The sequence below is a fragment of the Accipiter gentilis genome, chromosome 10, assembly GCF_929443795.1.
Source record: "Accipiter gentilis chromosome 10, bAccGen1.1, whole genome shotgun sequence".
NCBI lineage: Eukaryota > Metazoa > Chordata > Aves > Accipitriformes > Accipitridae > Astur > Astur gentilis.
This window is the reverse complement of record NC_064889.1, coordinates 32,016,836-32,038,271: the sequence shown is the minus strand read 5'-3', so window position 1 is coordinate 32,038,271 and position 21,436 is coordinate 32,016,836. Positions and strand designations below refer to the sequence as shown.

The window sequence follows — 21,436 nt, the reverse complement described above, 5'->3', positions numbered from 1 at the left end:
GATGAGTACAAGTCCATCACTGATGTGATTGCAATGAAAGCGAACGAAACTGGGTGTCTTCGACAAGAGAGGTCCGGGGAAGTGTGTGCGTCGAATGAGATGCTGGTGAGCCCTGGCTGGGAATGCTGTGCAAAAGCCCCATCCACGTAGGAGGAGCAGGAAGTTGGCTGGAGCAGGTGCAAAGATGGGGAGGGACCAGAACTCCCCAAACCCTCAGATTTTTGGCCCAGGAAATAAAGACTGGGGAGAGGAGAACCATCTGCCTCCCCCTCCATCAACTAGGGAGCTGTTTGATGGCCTCTGTTAAACGCCCAGCAGGGAAATGAGTGTTTGTGTTGCAGGACTTTCGTGGTGTTGGGGGGCTGATCAGTCCCTCCTGCTTCTCCCCAGTCACTTAGGGGTGCCTCCAGGACGGGGAAACTGCCCCTTGACCAATCCTTTGCCTTTCGACCTGATTTACACCGACTACCACGGTCTCCAACAGATGAAGCAGCACATGGGGCTCTCCTTTAAGAAATACAGGTAAGTAAAGCCACTGCCTTCTCTTACTCTCCATTTCACTAATTAGCGAGCAAAGACTAATGCCAATGACCTCGAAGGATAGCCTCCACATCCAAGGAGTTGGACCTTTTGGTCGCACCTTTGATTTTTGCCTGGCTCTGGCAGCTGCTGCCGTGCTGTGTCCCCCGCTGCCGCGGCATGAGGCAGTCTGCTCGCTCCAGAGCCTCACGTGTTTAAGATAAAACCTCATTAGAAGAAACTGAATTGGGAAAAAAAAACCCCAACCCTGCGTGTGCCTGTGGTGTGTGTGTGCTTCCAAGTACCATGCCTGCAGACAGGGGTGGCCACACCATGGAGGGAAGCGTGAGCCTTTTCTATTTGCAAGAAGCAGAGCCTTATCCCTGGCTCCTTCGGCATCAAGACAAATGTCATCATCCCCTGGCACATCACCAGCCAGGAAAATATGCGATTTAATTTAGTGCTGATAGTCCTGCTATTTATTATGTTTTCTCCCATCTCTTCCACTATGCTACACAATTTTATTAGAGAGAAAAATGACAAGCGGTGTTATTGCTTTTATTATAAATGCGTTTGCTCTCGCATTCAGCTTGTTTTGCTCTTCCCTTGCTTGATGCTTCCCTTCTCTCCTCAGTCTTCTGCTGGTAATGCCTGCCTCAGCATTCCCGGGATATTGGGAAAAGCATTAACAAGTCTTCAGGAGATACATCATTCTCAAAACCATCAGGGAGATGAAAGCCCTGCAAGGGGAAATTGCTTATTACAGGAGGGAGCAGTGGGTTGCGAAAGGCTACCTGGGATGTTCCTGCACCCTCTGCTCGGGGAGCAGACAAGGGACGAGCTGCCTGGGGACACCAGATGTCCCTGTCAGTGGGACTTTCTCCAACCGAGGTCCTTGGGTCCTGTCTCCTCTCCCAGGTGCCGCGTCCGGGTCATCGATACCTTTGGGACTGAGCCGGCGTACAACCATGAGGAGTATGCCACGCTGCGCGGCTACCGCACCAACTGGGGCTACTGGAACCTGCAGCCCACCCAGTTCATGACCATGTTCCGTAAGTGGGGGACGGGGGCACGGTGGGGTGGTTTTGGGGGCTCGCAGGCACCACAGAAGCAGGTCTGACCTCCTTCAGGAGGTGATGCATGGGCAGTGCTGTCCTCCTCGGCTCCACTCCTCCATCCCCCTGCCTACCTGCTGCCTGCAAGGAGCTCCCAAATCTGCTTGGCCATCTCCTGGGTTATAGAAATGCTCTGGAGAGAGAGACTTGACTCCTTCCTCCGCAATGGGTTGCTGGCTCCAGCACAGTCAGGGCCAAACACAGGGCACAGCCAGGAGCTTCCAGAAACACGGGACGGTCTTGGTTGCAAAGCCTGGTTTTATTTCAGCTGGGGTTGTAAAGGTGAGAGGCAGCTCAGTGATTTGGATTTGCCTGTGGCACGGAAAGAAGATATGCTTGTCTGAAAGGAGCCCGGTGACCCACTAGGCACTGGCTGACTCAAATGTTGCTTCTTCCTGGCTGGGTAAAGCCCGTTTGGCAGCCTTAAAAATGCCTTACTTTTTAAAGAGTTGCTCAAGCGAGTTCGAAAGCCTGTATTTTATGAGCTGCTTGGGTGGGGATTCGTGCCATTTTCCCTCCAAGCTCCAGCAAGACTCTGGAGCTGGGCTCATCTCAGCGCCTGTGCTGCAATGGGGCCGCATCCTCAACCCTGCTGAGGTCCCAGAAAACATCTCTCCAGCCACGTGTCTTCTCCCCCCTCGGTGTCCACAGCTCACACCCCCGACAACTCCTTCATGGGCTTCGTGTCAGAGGAGCTCAACAAGACGGAGAGGCAATTCATCAAGTCCAACAAAGTGAGCAGCATGGCGGTGGTGTACGGGAAGGAGGCCAGCATCTGGAAGGTGGGTGTCCTCGGCGCTGCGGGGAGCACCCCGGCGGGCAGGGGCGGTGGAAGGCAGAGCTGCGAGGTAGCAGCAGCCTCTGGCTCTCGCACCGAGCTTTTGAGGCACGGATCTTGGTGTGTTTGTGGAGAAACATCCTTGTCCCCTTCGTAGAGGGGAAGCTGAGGCTGCTGCGGTAATGTGACAGGTCCAGCATCTCTGAGCAAATAGGGCAGAGGCTGGTGAGACCCCATCCCCTGCTCTTTGCTCTAGGCGATGCTTCCTCCTGACAAGCGGGATTTCATTTCAATGATTTTATATAATTAATTACAATGATTGCCGTTACGTGATTTCCTGTGTTACGATAGGGATCGTTTGTCTCTGCTTTCAAGTACCCTGTGGAAGGGGCTTGTGCTGCCCCACTGCCTGCCCGTGCCTGTAATGCCTGAGGGAGAGGGGTGGGCAGCTGCATGGGGGCAATAACCCCAGCCCCCCAAAACATCCCTTCTGCATCTTCTGTAGCGGCCAGGGGATGTGTGTACTCCTCCATGTCTTATCCAGAGCTAGCCAGCTGGTTATCCTTCCAGGGCTTAAAAAGAGCAGCTAATTCTCATTGTCTCTTGATTTATGTCTATTTTTTTTTTCCCTTTGTGCACCACCTGGGGCTGCTCCAGTTGCAGGTACTGTACCGCACCAGCTGCTGCTGGGCTTTACCTCTGTGCATCTTCTCGTGGGAGAAAAGGTTTTGCCGGAGTCAACTTTGCCTCATCATGGGCTCAGTCCTCCTGAGCTGCCCGGATCGATGCGGTTTGATGCAGCCAGAATCTGTATCCCTTCCCTGTCCCCAACTTTCCTGATTTAGTGGCTCTGCCTTCATGGGGATGCCTGTGGTGGGCCAGGATCCGGCCATGCCACGCTATCTCCTCCTGTTCATGGGTGTTTGTGACTTTTCCATCACCCCCCACATCTGAGAGCAAACCCCCCCAGCATCCATGTAGCTCGGGGGCTCCACAAAACCCCACTGAAACCCACTACATCTCATTTTAGGGAAACTGTAACATTTTTTCATCTTTTTCTACCATTTCCTTGCCCTTTCTTATCCAGAAGTTTCATTTAAACTTAGTTAAGTTAATTTGGGAGGGCACTAAAGAGAGTTAAAACCTCAAAACAGACATTTTCCTCCACCCTTAACGCTATGAACATTTGCTGCTTTTAGCCAGAATTCACAAACAACATCAGTTTCCCCAAAATTGCATATTTGGGGTAATTTATTACTGGGTGAAGGGGCTGGGGTTTGTTCTTCCTGGTGGCTGTTTCTCAAGGCCAGGCTGCCTGGGCATTGCTTCGTGTCTTGTGCCACCCCATGTAATAAAATAAGGAGGAAGAGGAGTTTTCCTTATTTTGAGTAATTTTGAGGTCTAGGAAGGAAAAGAGCACCTCCATCTCCTGAAGCCGAGTGCTTATTTACAAGCCTTGGACCAAGCACCGTCTCCAGAGCAGGATCTTTTTGACATATAGAAACATTTCATTAAACCTACCTTCCTGTTATTTCTCATTTCCTACCCCTCCAAACTTCTCGCCTCCGGCTCGCCAACAGGAGCTGAAGTTTTAATAAGCTGGGAAAGGCCATTTTCATCAGGCTGCTGCCCAACTTCCATGGGTCGAAGCAGCTCACGGTGCTCGGATGCAGTGGTGGAGGGGGTCTCCCATGCCAGCCTCCACACCGTGCAGGGGGATCAGTCCCCCCCACCAGTGATGCTCGGTGATGCCAGGCACTGCCCAGGGACTATAAGCTGTGTTTCACTCCTATCTCTGCAAGCTCTTTGCATTAGGGAATTGATTTGGTACTGATCTGGGTGTTAGTGCCACTGTGGCCAGGATTTCAGCCTCATCCCACCAAAAGCACTTGGGTTTAGCCTTAGAGAAGCCCAGAGATACGTGGCTGAGGGAAGAAATACTGTGTTCAGAGAGGCTTTAAGGCAACAGATGGACTTTTCTCAAATTCCCCATTTATCCCTCCTTATTCCCTCCTGGTCTCTACTCTTTTGGGGCCTATTGCAGCACTGGAACAAGCTGAAAATGCAGCATCCAAAGGATGGTCCCTTTGTGTTTTTTCCCAAGCAAAAAAATTCTGCAGTAGAGAAATTGTTAAAATGGAAGGCTGCTTTGGAGAGCCAAAGGAGAAAAGCCTCCAGAAGAAGAAAACTAATGACCCCCTTGATTTTTCCATTTAGTAAAACAGGATTAAACCCAAGTGAGAAAATCCTGGGGACTTGTTCTTGGAATAAGATGCCATTAGCAAACTCTGGTCTTTGCAAACTTCCCTGTGAATCCCCTGAAACCTTGAATTCAGGAGCTCCAGCATGGAAGTTGCCCACGGAGGCAGCAGGGAAGGCAGAGGCTCGAGGTGCTGATGTTCAAGGTGCCAGATCCTGCGGCCGTCCAGGCTCACTGGGAGCCTGGAGTGGTCCAGGATGTGTGTCTGAGGGATGTGGAGCGGGGAGGGTGGCAGTTTTGCACGGCTGCAGGTTGGGCTGAAGCATCGCAGGTGCTCTGGGATGGCAGTTTGAGAGTTAAATCTCCTCCCACAACCGTGGTGGGGTCAGCCCCATCTTCTGGTGCAGTTCACCCTCTACTTTCCTCCCTAGGGCAAGGAGAAGTTCCTGGCCATCCTCAACAAGTACATGGAGATCCACGGCACAGTTTATTACGAGACGCAGCGGCCGCCCGAGGTCCCGGCATTTGTGAAGAACCATGGGCTGCTGCCGCAGCACGAGTTTCAGCAGCTGCTGAGGAAGGCGAAGGTGGGAGAGAACCAGCCGAGGTGTCCGTGGGACCCCGTCCCCCGTTAACCAGCCAGCAGTGAGGACTCAGTTGCCTTGAGAAAGAAAACCTAATTAAAGGAGGAGGCGGGGGGAGGCCGTTATCTGCGCTCCTCCCAGGCTTGCAGGCGCTATCAGCAGGGCTAATTAGCTGGGAGCTGAGCAGAGCACATAATTTCAAATCAAGATGTGTCTGATGAGTTTCTCCTTGCAGACCGTCCACAGACAGAGCGCAAAGTTTCCTGATTAATTTATTTGTTGCTAAGTGGGGTGGATTTTTTTTCTCCTCATGGCAGTGATAAAAATAAATGGGATTCTCAGAGGGAGTGTGTGGGGTTCGGGCACATCCCAGTCACCTTCAGCCAGTGTCTGGGGGGAAATGTTGTCGATTCACCAGCCCAAATGGCTTTGACAAATCAGTATTTCTCCATACAGGGCCAGTATGATGGTCTTGGCCACCATGGGGGAACTTGCAGCTCCTGAACACCCCATTGCCTTGCACAAGTGGGCTGTGAGCCATGGAGCAGGGGGAGTTTTTAGCACATTTAAGCTATGGGGTGTTGAACCACATGGAGCTGCCTTAGAGGCTTGGTGTGCAGGACCAGAGCAGCGGAGAGGGATGCTGGCGGGTTACCTGGGAGACTTTCCTATGGGGTTGGCTACGTTTGCTCACCAGCACATGGGTTTCTCTCTTGCAGCTCTTCATTGGCTTTGGGTTCCCCTACGAGGGTCCTGCCCCGCTGGAGGCAATCGCCAATGGCTGCGTTTTCCTGCAGGCGCGTTTCAACCCCCCGCACAGCTCCCTCAACCACGAGTTCTTCCGCGGGAAGCCGACGTCGAGAGAGGCGAGTCTGGCAGGAGGCGAGCGGATGGGCTGGATGGAGCCACCTCCTTTACGCCAGGGTTTGGGCTAGCCTGGGAAAAGCAGTTGCTAAAAGGAGATTTTTTTTTTTTTAATTTTTTAATATTTTTTTTCTTTGCAATATTTCCTCCAAATGCAGAAATCCACGTGGATACCTGCAGGTGGGGTCCCCTCTCCCATCCTTGCATCGTCTCCATCCAGAGCACTTGGATGCAAGGGGCCCTGCTGTGGGTTTGGGGTTGCAAAGGAGAAGGTGGTGCAGGAGACTTCTGCAGACCACAGACCCCATCAGCCCAGATCCAGGCACACCCCACACCCTGCTCCCAAACCGGGGTGATGCTCCCCCATTCATCCTTTTGTACACCCAGAGGGACACTGGGACCTCCGTGGTGTTACAGGGGTACGAAATCCCTCCCAGGCTTGTCTGTCACTGGGAATTCAATCCAAGTGAAGCAGGAACTCTTTAAAAGTTAAAGGGTTGAGAAAATTGCCTCTTTAATTATTCATAAAGCGGATAATGCAGTACAATGCTCACTCCAGCCGAGAAGGCCTTTGCTGGGGGGCCGTGTGGCTCAGCCCTGCTGCAGCCCGGCTCACCAGCACCCATCATGGGGTGGGGGGCACTGGGCTGTCCTGGACCCCCATGTCTGTCCATGCACCCCTACTAATTAGCTGCCGGTGTTAGCATCCATCCTGGGTAGGTGCTGTAATTGTGCTTCAGCCCAGAGCTGGGAGGGCACCCGGGGGTGAGGGCTGTGAAATGTCCCAGGGTGTTTATATGCCAGAGGGGAAGGAGGTGATCAGTCTGTTGGCAAAAAAATGGGAAAGGACAGCAAGCTGGAGAGTAAAACACAGAGCATGCACTGCTCTCTTCCTCCAGCTGGCAGGTTTTCAGGCCCCTCTGCAATGATTCACAGAGCCCCCAAAATACCTCTGCTCATCATCGTCCGCTCTCCTCCCTTCCCAAGAGGAGATCTGGGCTCTTGCTGCCTCCCACCAGCGCTGGGCTGAAAAGGCAGCTCAGGGCTGAAACAAAAGAGGTAGATCCCCCCAAATTGCCTGGTGAGAGGCGGGGGGCTGTGGGATACCAGTGTGGCATCGGGGCAATGCAGCTCCCAGCATCGCTTTCTCCCAGTGCCAGACTTCCCTGGCCTTTGGTGGAGATGGATTGTTCTCTCCGCCTTGTTTCTGGAGCTGGCAAACCTGGGAGACGTGGTGCCCTCACAGACCTGTTTACGTCTATTTTTGCCACTCCAGACCCACAAATGGCTCAGGTCAAGGTTAAATTGTACCCGTATTACAGAGGTGGAGGTATTCAGGGTTGCAGAGGCAATTTCAGTGTTGATGGAAATAGGGCATCCCAACCCAGCGGGAATTTTAGAGCATTGGCCTGATGTTGGGGTGGCAGGTGGGTTCAGAGGAAAGCTTTTTCCAGCACAGCTCTATGTGCAATGGGTTAAAACCCAACATGTCTGTGCCTGAGCCTGCTGTTCCTCTCTGCCGTCGCGGCTGTGAGTGGTAGACAGCAGCCGTTCTGGCAGGGATTGCAAAAACCGGCTCACGCTGCTGTGTTTTAGGTGTCCTCCCAACACCCATATGCCGAAGACTTCATCGGGAAGCCGCATGTGTGGACTGTCGACTACAATAACTCCGAAGAGTTTGAAGCTGCTGTCAAAACCATTGTGAGGACCCAGGTATGGCTCGGAGGAGGTGGCGGGGTGATCTCCCTGCTGCTGGGTTCGCAGGGACAGATAGCAGCAGCAGTTCCTGGTGCCTGGCTTTCCCTTTTGAGCGTTAATTGCTTTTCCTTCCTTGTTTCCCCTTTGAAATTATTTACACGTGCAAGGTAGAAATCCTCCTCTCCTGCAGCTTCAGGGGGACTTGTGCCTTTGCCCTGCTTTTGTACCAAGTTTGAGGGATCCCCTGGGAATCCTCCGGGCAGAGCCAGAGCAAGGGGAAGCTGAGATAAGGGAGATGAGGTTTGGGACCAGGAGGTTGAGGTTGCTGGAGATGTGTGGCAGTGCTGGGACCTGGCGGGAAGCAAAGATAAACCCAGAGAGCAGCTCCCTGCGAGTATCCAGAGAGCTACTGATGTCTGCGCCTGCTGTTCCCCCATTTCACTGTTCACCGTTATTGTTCAGATCGAGCAAATCAATGGGAATAGCTCTAGGAGTTGCCTCTGTGAAGGATGAAGGGATGTAAGGAAGCGGGGGAATGCAGAGACCCCCCGGGAAGGCAGAGCTCCCCCTGTGCCTGCCCTGGAAATGCTCCCTCATGAATATTTACCTCCTGCCCTGTGGCAGGAGCCTTTCAAGTTGTCCAAATTATTAAAGTCAATTTTCCTGGAGGGGAGAAAAGTGCTGATCTCCATTTTGCTTGCAATTTGCTTTGCTCTCGTGAGGACAGCGATGCAGTGTGAAACCGGGGCGCTGCGTTGGGGGTCCGGGGCTCAGTGCTGGGTGGGATTTTTGGGGGGACAAGGGTGATGCTAGCCGGAGAGGTGTCATCCTTGCTTTTCCTTGCATTAGAGGCTGCAGAGGCAGATGTCTGTGACAAGTCTGGGGACTTTATTCAGCTGATGTGGCCCCACCGTCTGCCCAGGTCTTGCATCTTACTGTGGGTGATGGCTGCAGCTCTTCACCTCGCGCTGATTTTCTCTACAAGTTTGCAAAGACCGAACAAACCTGACTTAGGAAGACAGTTGTTGTTTTGCACATTCATTCCCGTATCTCGATTAAAATTAAATTAAAAATAATTACATTCCTGCTGCTGTGCTATCGGGCCAGCTGTCAGTGCTTGACCCTCCACCATCTGGACTGGAGAGACGGCCCCGAAGCGAAGGCAACGCTGTGGGCTGGCGGCCGGGAGCTGCTGGTCTCCATTTCAGGAGAGAGAAGGAAATTTTCAGGTTTTCCGGAAAGGAGAAAGCAAATAGCGAAGCCTGGTGCTGCCATGCTATTAAAATAATTAAAAAATGATTGGAGAATTAAGTGGAGGGGGGAAAGGGCTCTGCTGGCTGCTGAGCAGCTGTGTTGCACTGCAGCGTCGACTGGATGTGCACCAGGTCATTTAGAAGCTTAATGATAATCTCTGGTTAAAAATAAAGGAAGAAAAAAGGATTTTAGGAAAGGATTTGGTGGTGTGATGGGCACCGAGCAGGAGGAGCCGGTGCAGAGACCCGCTGGCTCCGGCACCGGGTGCTTACCGGGATCGTGCCGCTGCCGTGCCGATCCCAGTTTTGCCCAAAGATGCGCTCCCGTCTTGGCTTTTCTCCTCGTTCCCACTCTTCATGTAAATGCAGTTGCAGTGCAGTCACAACACGTCCTGCCTCCCTCCCTTAATTAACAATTCTTCAGTTGCTAAACAGCTGACGGAGGGCAGGGGAAGCAGAGCTGGAACAAGGGTGCCTGTCGTGCCGGCACGGCGTGCGGGCAGTGTCGGCAGCTGCCCGGGCGGGCAGGCAGCTGTGGTCAGGCATCCCGGGGCGGCCGCTCTCTCCTTTCCATCCCAGCGTGACGCCACGTAGAGTCAGATAAACTCGGTCTCCTGTGGGACCATGGGGCAGCTAAAGCCGCCTCTCAAAAGCCTTATTTCGGAGGGATCTGACTGCACCCGTCTCAGCGGGACCAGGGACCCCCACCCTGAGGTCCCCTCCTACAAAGCATCCAAACCACTGTAATTACTCTCGACTGCCGGGAGGTTGAAGTCCTAAATTTGCCTCAAATGAGTAAAACCAGCTGCTGACATTCCACTTGCACTGAAAACGTGCAGTCGCTCGGGAGGGAAATTATTCCTTCCCACCAAGAAGCGCACTGGGTTAATCCCACAACTCGCCTCTCTGGGTTTTTTAAAGATACTGTATAAATCCTCCCAAAGCAGAGCAGGGAGTGAGCGTGAATAACTTACAGCAACTTCCTTTTCCCCCGCTTTTTTTTTTTCCTTTTTGTCTTTTAAATAGAAAGGTCTGCTTTATTAGAGATGCTGTCAAGGCAATTAAGCCTAAAAATTGACCTACCTTACAAGTTTAAAAGCCTTATTATGGGATTTGGCTTCAGGATTCCCTTGGTATCTTGTCTTTAAAATACTGTTTGTTACAGCAGGAATTGAAAACAAGGGCATTAGCAGGAGGAGCGGCAGAAAGCCGGTGGCTGGGCAGTTCAGTTTTACTGTTCCCAGCAAAGTACTGGAGCTCAGAGAAACTTTTACTGACTCCTTTTTTTCCCCAAAGGCAAAATGGGATGTTATGTTACAAAAATATCTAACAAATTTGTCTGTGTTTCAGAATAACAACCATCAATTTATTTTTTCAGCCAAAACATTTCATTTCAATGTTACTGGAATGAAATAGTATGTTTTTGTTTCCCATCTGCCCGCCTTTGTTTGAAAATACCCTGCCAGTTTATTGAAAGGAAGGCTTGTGTCTGAAATGAAGCATTTCCCTTTGCTTCACCAACCCAAACAGATTGCTGAACCTGAAACACAGCATTTTTCCCCTCCTTGATGGGTGGAAACATTGGAAATTGAAATCTGACATGAAACAGATTTTCTTTTTCTTTTATTTTTTTTTTTGTTGTATGACGGAAAAATCACTTATCCCACAGCTTTAGTGTTGCATCTTCCAGGCAAAACTCAGTAAAACATTTTTGGGGATATGGGCTGTTTTGGGAAGCTGTGAGATGTCTCCTTTGCTCTGCCTCTGCCGTCAGCTTTTCCCGGCGGCAGCCGTGCCGTGCCATTCTGGGTGCTGGGAGAACCAGGGGGCCGGGAACTGGGAACCAGGGTGCTGGGAACCCCTCAAGGGCTTTGGGAGCTATTTTTATGAACCTGGTAGTAATTCCAATGCGGTCAAGCTAACAAACAAGCTTGCCCCGGTTTAGAGCATCGTGGCTGGCTCTGGGGGATTTGCTGATTCTTCAGCAATATTTTAGCATTACTTTGCGGCTTCTCCAGCCTGCCCATGGCTCTCCGGCCAGATCACTGCTGGCATGGCTGTACAGCCGTCCCGATTTATATTGCAGACACCTGGAGCTGCAGCTCGGGATGGGATGTGCCGTCCTTGCAGCTACAGCCCTGCCCCGGCTCCAGCCGGGCTGGCAGAGGTTCCTTTGGTGTGTTTGGAGCCGGCTGGGTCTGCTGGCAGGGCTGGCTGCTGTATTTGTGCAAATAAAGCAGTTGAGATGCAGCGGGCGTCTTTCACCAACCTAGATTTGCTTGAAAGAAACTTCTTCCTTCTGCAGAGAGATCTGAATCGTGGCTTGGACGCGGCTTGGGTTTGCAATATGGGGGTTTTTTTCCCCCATGAAAAGCCCTTGTGCCCTCCCTCGTCCTTTCGGAGGTGGCACCCGCTCCAGGTCACCCTGCAACTGCTGGGGAAGGTTTTCAGCAAGCTGTGCCTCTGTCATTCCTCCCCCCCTTGGAGTAGTGTTGGGTATTCCTGATGGCTCGCATCCCTGACCTATTTATAAGGAGAATTGAAGTCATGGAAGCACCAAATTCCTCTACCCCAGAGAACAAATCCTAGCACAGTCACACGGGGCCAAGAGACAGATCGTGTCCCCCTGGGAAAGGCGATGCTGGGAGGCTTGTCCTGGTGATGGATTACAGCCGTTAGCCAGAGGTTAGAGGCAGAAGAAGGAGAGAGGTTTGCAGGCACCACCATTTTCTTGGCCTTCAGCTTTTTCCATTGTCAAAAATAGTCCTCGCACAAGCAATTTAATAGACCCAATATTCTGGTGTAGTGAAGGGAGAAGGCTTCATTATATTAAAGTCAAACATACAGGAATATAATGGAAAATTATACATTTCAGACTATGCTTGAACGAGTGGCATATTAAACATCACAGTCAAAATAGCTGGTTAAAGTGTTCCCAGCCTGCTGTTACGTGCCGGCAGAGAATTGCATTATTTTTCTACTTATTTGTCTCATGACGTTTGGATTTTATTTTTTTTTTCTCTTCCTTTTAAGCGAGGGAGACTTGCTGCTCTCTTCAGCTCCAGGATTCCTGCTGGAGACTATAAAACCAGGGCTCTCATGGTGGTATCCCCGTGGGGCACCAGTAACTCCCCATTTGGCTAGTGGAGAGCACTGGGGCTGGAGAGTTCTGGCCCTGTGTTCCCCACCGATACCTGGGGGAAAGGATGGCAGAGTCCATCTTCACTGACCCCTCTGCTCCCTCCCGTGGTATCCCATGCATCGCTCTGCCGGGCAGCGGGATGCAGTGGTCCCCAGCTCGGAGCCCCCCTCCTCCTCCTCCTCCCTCCCAGGGCTCTGGGGAGACCCTGAGCTCCCGGCACAGGGAGTGGCATTAACGATGTGGCTGTCAAGAGGAGGCCAAGCCTGTCAGATTTTAATTAAACAATTATCTTCTCCAAATTGGCATTTTTCTATCAGTCCTGGGCGCATGAGCTGAATCCTAATGAGACCGGGAGGGGGGGAGCGAGAGCCTTGGGGGGAGCCCCTGGGGGGAGAGGGGCATGTGGGGGTGTTGGGGCTGGAGGAGTAGGGGCTGCAGCGGGCTCCAGCCACAGCATCCTGGTGCCCTTGGACATGATAGGGGTCCCGGGAGCCTGCGGGCAGGTGGGATTGCACCTGGAGCATTACCACTGAGTACATGTGCAGGCACAAGGAGGTTTTCTGCTTCCATCCCACTGTGGATGTGCTGCATCCCACCGGGTACCACGGTGGGGTTTTGGGGGAAAGAGACTGTTTTACAGAATTATATCTACACCATGCCTGCCCTAACGGGGTCCTGGGAAAAGCTCCCCAGCATTGCAGCCATGAAAGCAGTGATAAGGTGAGACTGAGCATTGGTGATGCTGAGCAAGGGGTGCTTTGTCTCCCCCGAATCGGTGCCAGGCAGCATCCGGCACCCAGCCCCGCTCAGGCTTTGTGTGACTGAGATAGGCAGTTTTGCTTTGTGGAGGACTCTGCCCCAGTTAACTGAGCGCCCATCAGCAATTCAGAGGCAAGATCGGTGCCTGTCATTGTGTCAGCCCTGATTAGCGTGCACATCTGTAATTAGATGGAGCAGCTGTGATTTCTAGCCTGGCTGAGAACTCAGGTGGGATATTTATGGCAGGGAGATGCTTAGAGGGATCTTCTCAGCAGACTGAGCCTTTGAGCTTGGGTTTGACGGGTACTTCAAAAGGAGATAGCTATTTTGGAGGTGTGGAGCTCAGAAAATAGACAAAACAGTGTTTTCCAGATGAATTATCTTTGGGGTGTTTTTGCTTATAATCTTTCTTTTGCATGAAGCTCTGCAGAGATGCACAGGGGAAAGGGGGGTCCCTGCACCAGTCCCTTCTATACACCAACGTCCTGCAGCTCATGTAACGTCTCTCTGAAAAAAATAAGGGAGCGTGGAAAAATCTGTTTTCCCAGGACAGAAAGTTCCTTAAAAAAAAAAATTTGTTCCAGAGGAAAGGGGTACATCAGTGACGCAGCCCTCGTGGCAATGCTTTTCCCACTGGGAAAATCACCGCTGACCCTGTGGCAATGGCCACGCTGGAGGGCAGCGAGCCCGGTCTGCCTGCTTCTGCCTGCTTTCCCCGGAACCTGTGCCACCGCTGTGCCAGGGACATCCTTGTTTGGGGGATGCTATGTGATGTTTGAGTTGCTGTGGAGAGGAGGGGGTTTCCTGTGCCAGGACCCACGGGTGACTCGGGACAGAGAGCTGTGATGTTGGGAAGCGAGTGCAGGCAGAAGTCTCCCCAAGACTGGCAGCGTTTCGTAACCCACGCTAAAAATACACTGTGGTTTAAGCGCTGCTGGCTCTGTATAAATAGCAGTTATCAACATGGGGGTGCAGAGACAGCATCGGCATCAACATGGGCATCAATGTTTGCTCCGTCCCAGCGTGCAGCCGGCTGCTGCCTCCCTGCCCCATCCCAGCCCACGCCGGTGGCAGCAGGGAGCTCCGAGCCTCTGGGAATGGGAGAGACGCCAGCTTCCACCCCATCACAGCCATCTGCACTGGGCAGCAAACCCTCAGTGAAGCGGCAGTGGGAAAAGAGAGGTTTGGGGTTTTTTTCCTGTATTGTGCACAGCGAGTTCCAGCCCTGGGCTTTTCACGGACCGGTTTGGTGGGTCGTAGTGCCGGGGCAGCGAAGCCTGGACCTTCCTCTCTGAGCCGGCAGAGCTGTGCTGAGGTCGGAGCACACAAGAGCAGAGGAACAGAGGATGCTAGATCAGACCCAGGGCACCACCCCGGATGCTCTTGCTCTGGATTAGCTTGGCATCTTTACCAGTTCTGATTCCTTCCCTGTATTTTAAAATTACTCCTGCCTTTGCCTGCAGCTGCAGAGTGTTTCCTGGGCTGAAACAGTTCATAGTTTAATTAGAAGTGACCTATTGTATGAAAACTGTTTTTATTTTATAACTTATCAAAAATGAAGAAAAGTATAGAACAGGGTGACTTTATTTTCACCAATACATGGCTTGAACCCAAATTAGTCCTTCACCCTCTTTCTCTAGCTCTTTACAGCTTGTGAAGTTTTTTCAGTCCTAGTTTTCTGCCCTGCTTGCTTTGGTGGACAGACACGAGCCATGGGCTTCAGCGGGTGGGGAAAGCCATTGCCCAGGGCACTGCTGCGCCAGGTCACCGGGCCCAGGGCGAGGGCAAGGCTGTCCCCGCTTGCTGCCTGTGCTCTGCTCTTCCCCCTTCACAGGTGGACCCTTACCTGCCTTACGAGTACACCTGCGAGGGGATGCTGGAGCGGATTCATGCCTACATTCAGCACCAGGTTGGGGAGCATCCCTGTTCTCCCTGGGGGAGTATCCCTGTTCTCCTGGCCACCCATGTTCTCCCTGGGGAACCATCCCTGCTCTCCCATCTTCCTCTGGGCAAGCAACTGCTGACCCAGTGCAGCTCCCCAGCGAGGGACCCCAGGTCCCAGCCCTGTGCGGCCAGTGGCCTAATTGCAGAGGGCACCAGGAGATGGGGGCTGGGGGAGAGTTGTCATGAACCAAAGATGCTGGGGGGGTTGTGGAAGGTGGGGGGGGGGATGCTGGGGCTGGGTCAAGGCCTTTCTGCTGCAGAGAATAAGGCAGCATTGGGAGAAAAAGAGGTGGCCGATGCCTTCACCTCCCACAGCAGGAGATGCCATCTATGCATGCAGGTGACCTCAACCTGAGGAGCAAACTCAGCAGCCCAAGTGTCCTCCTGTCCCACCAGCAGCCTCCTTTCCCCATCTCCAACATCTCACCCTGTCCCTCTGGCCACTAACCCATTGTCTTCTCTCCCACTAGGATTTCTGCACCACGTCGTCTCCTCCTCTGCCTCCCAAGGCCAAGAGTCCTGCTATGCAAAGCCCTCCGAGCCCGCTGGCCCTGTCCCCCAATGCCACTCACCTGGTGTGGTCCCCCAGCGCCAGTCGGGACCCCCACGCCTGGCCCCCGGTGGACTCGCTGCAGGTGTGGGTGTCGGAGACCCGGCACGCCTGCACCGAGACGTGCCGGCGGCGCGGGCTGGTCTGTGAGCCCACCTTCTTCAGGTTCCTCAACAAGAAGGAGGTGTTTCTCCAGTGAGTTGTGACCTTCTCGGCAAGGTGGTGGTGGGGGCCATCAGCCAGATGATGTTCCCTTTGCTCCCCCCATCCCCAGCACCCATTTTCCTCGTGTCCTCCCTGCTGAAATCCCATTGAGGTGCCTTTGTGCCCAAGGCGATGTAGGCAGGGTGCTGCCTGCAGAGCAGCCCGTTGCTAGCACGTGTTGGCGTTGATCAGCTTCACACTTCAGAAGGCAATGATAGCCTTTCCAGGCACGTTTCTGCCTCTCTCCCACCCCATTCCTCTCCACCTCCTCCATGCTCTCTCTCTTCCTCTCTTTTTTTATGTCTTTCTCTATAAAACTGCATTTTGAACACACAGCAGTGAAGTTTTAATAGAGTATAAATCTGCCACTGGGCTCCGTGCTGCTCTGTGGGCAATTAAAATGCGAGCATTACCATTGCTGTCATGCTGGTCAGGCAGGCGCTGTGACTCCCGGTGACATTTTTACATGATAAATTAGAGCTGGGGCTTGGATTTCACTCTCTCCCCTCCATGCCCCCCTCCAGACCTTAAAACGAGCTGGCTCAGGGACTCGCCAGTTGAAAGGGGTTGGTGGGAGGGCAATGCCGGTGCTGCTGCTCCATCTGCAGATGCGGGCACGGGTGGGAGGAGAAGGATGCTGAGATCTGCACTGGGCATTTCTGCTGCCCCTCAGCGTGTTTGCTGATGCCCAGCCTGGTTTTGCTGGCTAATTCTGGCTATCAGGGGACACACGGGCATCTGTTGAACTCATGTGCCTTTCCAGGGGACATTAGCTGCTGTGGGAACATGGTGTGGACACCATGGAGAGTGGACAGACCTGTTGGTCAGCAGGGGGATATAGAAGATTTGGGTGGATTTTTGTGCCTAATTTCCTGAGTCATCCATGTCCCACGCAAGAGTTGGGGTGGTCTCTGGGCTGCAGGGTTGAGTTGCAAGTGTCACCCCTTCCTGCATGGGGTGTTGGGCTGGTGACAAGCATTCACCTCTAGCCAAGGGGTGCCAAACATAGCGCTTATGGTTCCTGGTGCAACCAGCAAAGATTTGGCCCAACACTTAGCGAAGGAACCTCCCTGGGAAGGACAGAACAGCACTAAAAACCCTTCAACGAAACCCCAGGCAGCCTCCTCACCTGACCTGACCCACCTTTGTCTTTCTTCCCAGGCTCAGCATCACCTGCGACAGCACCGAGTATGAGATGAACCATCTTTACCCAGCGGTGGCCGAGAACGTCCACGAGTGCTACCTCCAGAAGGAGCCGCTGCTCTTCAGCTGCGCAGGCTACAACACTAAGTACCGGCGGCTCTGCCCCTGCCGCGACTACCGCAAAGGACAAGTGGCTCTGTGCAGGGACTGCTTGTGACTTGGTGTGTCCCCCCCTGTGTTTGCGACATGCAACGTGCAACGAGTGGCTTTTTCTCAAAGCTTCTGCAATAGCCGAGGGAGGTGGGACGGGTCCCTCCTGGCGGGTGAGCCGGGGGTGTCAGACTCTGGGGGTTGTTTCGTCCGCCAGTCAACTGTGAATGACCATGTCCTGACCTTTGGTTTCATTTTCTTCTTGAGGAGCATCGTCCGACTGCATCCGAACCCACCTGGACCTGGTGGCGCTGAGACAGGGTGGTGGGGTGAGGGGGACTAGGGACACCCTTCCCTTCCTCTGGCACTGGGACAAGCCACCAGCAGACTGCAGTTTCAGGGGTTTCATCCTCTTCAAGCATCCTAGGTTGTTTTATTTATTGATTTATTTTTTTTTTTTTAACCCTCCCCCCTGACAAGTGATAAATTAAAGGGAAGCGACACCCAGCCCTTCTGTGGGAGTTATTGGGCAGAGCTGTGTTGGGGGGCACAGGGGGGCTGCCGGTGCCTGCCTTGGCTGCGGAGCTGGGGGAGGGCAAAGCCCAAGGAGAGCAACTGGGTTGGATAGACACAGCGGGGTCTGCACCCACGGTGCCCCCAGGAAGAGCCAGCGAGGGCTGGATGGTCCCCAGGCTGTCCTTGGGAAGTGAGGGGCAGGATGCGGCCCGGGAGTGCTCCTGGGAAGGAGGCTGGTCCCTGGGGCGATGCTGCTGGCAGGGTGGAGGTGCTTGAAGCGAGTCCCCCCCCCAGCCCCTGGGCTGTTCTCTGCCCCGCTGGGCCACGCACGGAGCTGCACGTCCCTCCAGGGACTGAGGCATCGGAAGCGGTGGCGGGAGCACGGGGGCTGCTCGGGGTTCGAGTGAGCAGGCAGAAAGGAGGAGGTGCTGCAGCGGCCAAAAGGATTTGCCGGCGGGCACAGACCGAGGCCGGGGGACAGGGGGCCGCTCAGCAGCTGCAAAAGCAACGTCGTGTCTCTGTGTGCCCCAGATGTTGCAGCCACGGGAAGAGGTGAGCTCCAAGCAACCATCTTCCATGCATGGTCTTCGCTTCTTTAGCTTTTCTTCGTGCATTCGTCTCACTTTAGGGGAGTTTTCACCGCTGCCGGTATTTCCCCTCCTGGCATGTCCCCTTGCTTGGTTAGTGCTGCCTGGGGTGACCTGGTTTGTTTTTGTAGGGTTGCTCGCTGGTGCAAGGCTGTGAGTGTGTTGCTGTAAGGTTGGTGCTCAGCCCTCCTGTTGCTTGGAAGCATTTGATGGCAAGACTCCTGCATCTCATAAAACACGTGGCTGGAAAGTTATGGACTGGAAAATCCCTCCCAGCCCTTCCCTGCATGGAAGATCTCCTGGCCCGGCTGCCGAGGGAGACTGGTGGTGTGGCAGCCTGTCCTGGCAGTGTCCCTGCAGGGTCCCAGGCCCTGGCAGACTTGTTCCCCCCAACTCGAGGTGGCTGATGGAGAGCAGTGGCACGGCAGGATGAATGCATGAGGTCTCCCCTGTGACCCAGCTGCTCGCTGGAGCTTTGCCGTGTGGCCCCGGCACCTCCAGCCCATCCTCCCCGCGGCTCGGTGGCTTGCAGCCAGATTTTGGGAGAAAATCCCATTCCTTCAGCTGTGCAACAGCATTGGGCAGACCCCAGCTCCCCTCGCCATCTCCCTGCTTTGGCCCTGGGAAGGGGAACAGCGTACGGTGCTCATGTGCTCCAGGCATCCCTTCAGCTGAGCCCGCTGTGGTGACACCGGCCGCATCCTGCGCAGGATGAGGCAGGAGCTGGAGACACTGCTGTTAACCTGGAGCAATTTGTCATCTTCAGCGCAGAATTGCGTAGGCAGCCTCCATCCTGCCTGCAACACCAGACAAGGGGAAGGATTGATTAAGTAATTTTTGTGTCTTGCAGCCAGCATGTGTATAAATAAAAGCAGCGCAAACCTCTCTTTGCAGAGCTGAACAACACTACCTTGTGCCTTTCTACGGCACCTTTCATCTCAGTCTCAAAGCATCGCCTGGCAAAGGCTCCCGTGCCGCTTGCTCCAGCTGCTGTGAGCACTGGGTGGGCAGGAGCTGACCCGGGAGAAGCACAGGGCATTTGCAAGCAGGAACCACCAGCGATTCACTTCCCAGGGTTGTAAGGACCAAATAAAGCCTAGCTTTATAGGGGATCTAAGCGAACTTTAAAGACCAAGAGTCTCGGGATGCCTCTCAAGGCAGCGCTCGTTGCACATCAGCTCTCCAGGCAGCTTTCTCCACCAGTTCTGCTCAGCTGCTTTTAAAATAGCCTTCACCTTCCAGCAGCCCAGCACCTGCCTCCCACTGCAGAGAGTCCCAATTATCCCCTGGCAGGAGCATTTTTCTCCAAGCTGAAATAAAAGGCGGCTGGCTCACCTTCGCTGCTGTCATGGGGAATAATGATCTGTCTGGAACCTTGTTGGATCTCAAGCCAGCCTGTAAATTTGGGTGATGGGGCTGAGTAATGCTCTGGTATTACCTGTCATGTCTGTGCCCCATCAGCTGGCACCAAGTCCTGCTCTCAGTGCTGCCTGGAGGATGGATGCTGCCTGGGGAAAAGCCTCTCTTGTTGGCCCATCGGTGATGGCACATCGCTCGCGGATGCTGGATGTAACGGGGACCAGAATGTGGGTGCTCGGGGCAGCCCGTCCTGCCTCGTCCCGTGTGGAGCCCCAGCTGCTGGGAGCAGGGAGATGCCTTGGTCTGTAAAATCCCACGTAGGAGCAAGGTGGGGGTCTTGGCTGGTTCAGTAACACCAATGTCGGGTATTAACGGCAGCTTTGGGTGCAGAATTGGCACCAAATTGTTTGTTATGTGGGGAGGGGCGTGCCAGGGCTCCTGCAGTGCTCCTGCTCCCAGGCACCCCGACACGGAGGTGGTAGCAAGGGACGGAGCTGCTGGGTCAGCAGCAGCTCCCAGGCGAGTTGGTGTAAGAGAGAAGGGACTTTGTTACCGGGAAATGCTTTTTCTCTGCCTGTTTCTGGTCCTGGCTGTGCCCAAGTGATCGCTGGAACATCCCACTGCCTTCCTGAGCTCTTGCCCAAGCAGGTGTCCAGCACTTGTCCTGGTCTCCCCAGCTAGGACACATTTCTATCTGGAAAGGAGATCTGAGGATGATACAGACATTAAATTCACTTTTTATTAAGTAGGAGCATGGAAGAGATTTAAAGGGAAGCCGAGGCGCTGCTGTATGAAAGAGATTCTAATTACCACAGCTAATTACAAAGAATAAATCCCCAGTTGGGAGGGCGAAAAGAGGGGAAAACAGTGTCAAAACTACAAATAAAATCAAACAATTAAAAATCAAATGAGCTATCAGCTACACCTTCCATTGCTGGTGGATGGGACAGTTTATTTGACAACCAGAGCATGTGGGTGGGGAGCCCCTGGGGCGGGGGTGGACCTTTTGATGGCATTGCTGGTGGCATTGCAGTGGGCAGAGCCTCCTAGAAGGTTTTTTTTTAACCTGTTTTCATCTTCTGGCAGCCGTGAAACCAGGACGGGCATGTCGAAAGAATGATACTGTTCTGGAAATCCATTTTCCGTACCTAGAAATGGAGCCAGGGGCGATTTTTGTTCCCGAGCTTCACTCTTCTTAGTAATTCCACTCTGAACTTCTTTTCTGGAGTTTTTTTTTTTTCCCTCTGGTTTTGATGTTGATGGCATCAAAACCTTCCCTTGCCAGTGCAGACGGGGCAGTGGGGGGGTCTGGCAAGAGGGCGGGTGGTCCCTGCCCCGGCATCCCCTCGCAGCATCCCGCTGCCGGCTGGGCGCCTCTCCCGGCACCAGCATCCTCCCCTGCAGAGGCTGAGCCACCGTTAGCTCCCACAGAGCAGCAATCTGGGCTGTAAATCACAGCCAGAGGGAGGTAATAGTGCTGCTCCACTCTTATCTGGGGCTTTATTAGGAAATCGTTAAGCGGCTTTTCCCTCCTGATCCCCTGCTTATCAGCAGCCGGGTAAAATGGCAAATTGCATCCATGATGTGGACAGTCCAGGCAAGAGAAACCCATTTATTTCCCCTAACGGGTTTATCGCTAGATCAAGGAGCTGCTGAAGATGTAAGCACCGGTGGTTATTTCCCCAGGTGATGGATCTAGCTGCCACACAGCCTCGGGTAACCAAAGCACACCGCCTGACAGGGATGTCTAATGGACCCCCGGTCGGGTCTACTGGCTCATGTATTTCAAGGTCTTGCTTTAATTGAGTCCTGTCTCCCTGGTGTCACGCTTTTTTTTGCTTTTTTTTTTCCTGCTTTAGAAAGTCTTCCCAAAATAAACTAATGCATTTAATCTCCTGTCCCCTTCCCTCATCCCTCCCTCCCTTTGGAAAAGCCAGAGCCATAAAGAAAGTTAACAAACTGAAAATCTGTCCTCAGACTTAGTAAGTGAAGAGAGCAGTGAAATCTTTTGCCTCTTTTCTTTCTTTTTCTTTTTTCTTCTTTCTTTTTCTTTTCTTCTGGTAGAAAGGAC

At 53.2% G+C, this 21,436-nt stretch overlaps 1 protein-coding gene across 6 annotated transcripts in view; it reads left to right on the top strand.

Annotated features, from left to right (window-relative positions):
- Positions 1–20,615, top strand: part of MGAT5B (alpha-1,6-mannosylglycoprotein 6-beta-N-acetylglucosaminyltransferase B) — a 74,015-nt gene extending 53,400 nt beyond the window's left edge. For 5 of the 6 annotated variants that reach the window (XM_049812785.1, XM_049812784.1, XM_049812783.1 and 2 more), the window contains 9 exons: positions 391–522; positions 1,438–1,571; positions 2,286–2,422; positions 5,044–5,199; positions 5,916–6,062; positions 7,657–7,773; positions 14,747–14,821; positions 15,327–15,601; positions 16,772–20,615. In XM_049812785.1, coding sequence (XP_049668742.1) covers positions 391–522; positions 1,438–1,571; positions 2,286–2,422; positions 5,044–5,199; positions 5,916–6,062; positions 7,657–7,773; positions 14,747–14,821; positions 15,327–15,601; positions 16,772–16,970 — 1,372 coding nt within the window. In that variant the 3' untranslated portion in view covers positions 16,971–20,615. The remainder of the gene's footprint in view (positions 1–390; positions 523–1,437; positions 1,572–2,285; positions 2,423–5,043; positions 5,200–5,915; positions 6,063–7,656; positions 7,774–14,746; positions 14,822–15,326; positions 15,602–16,771) is intronic. The other variant, XM_049812782.1, reaches the window with a different exon arrangement.
- The last annotated feature ends 821 nt before the right edge of the window (positions 20,616–21,436 follow it).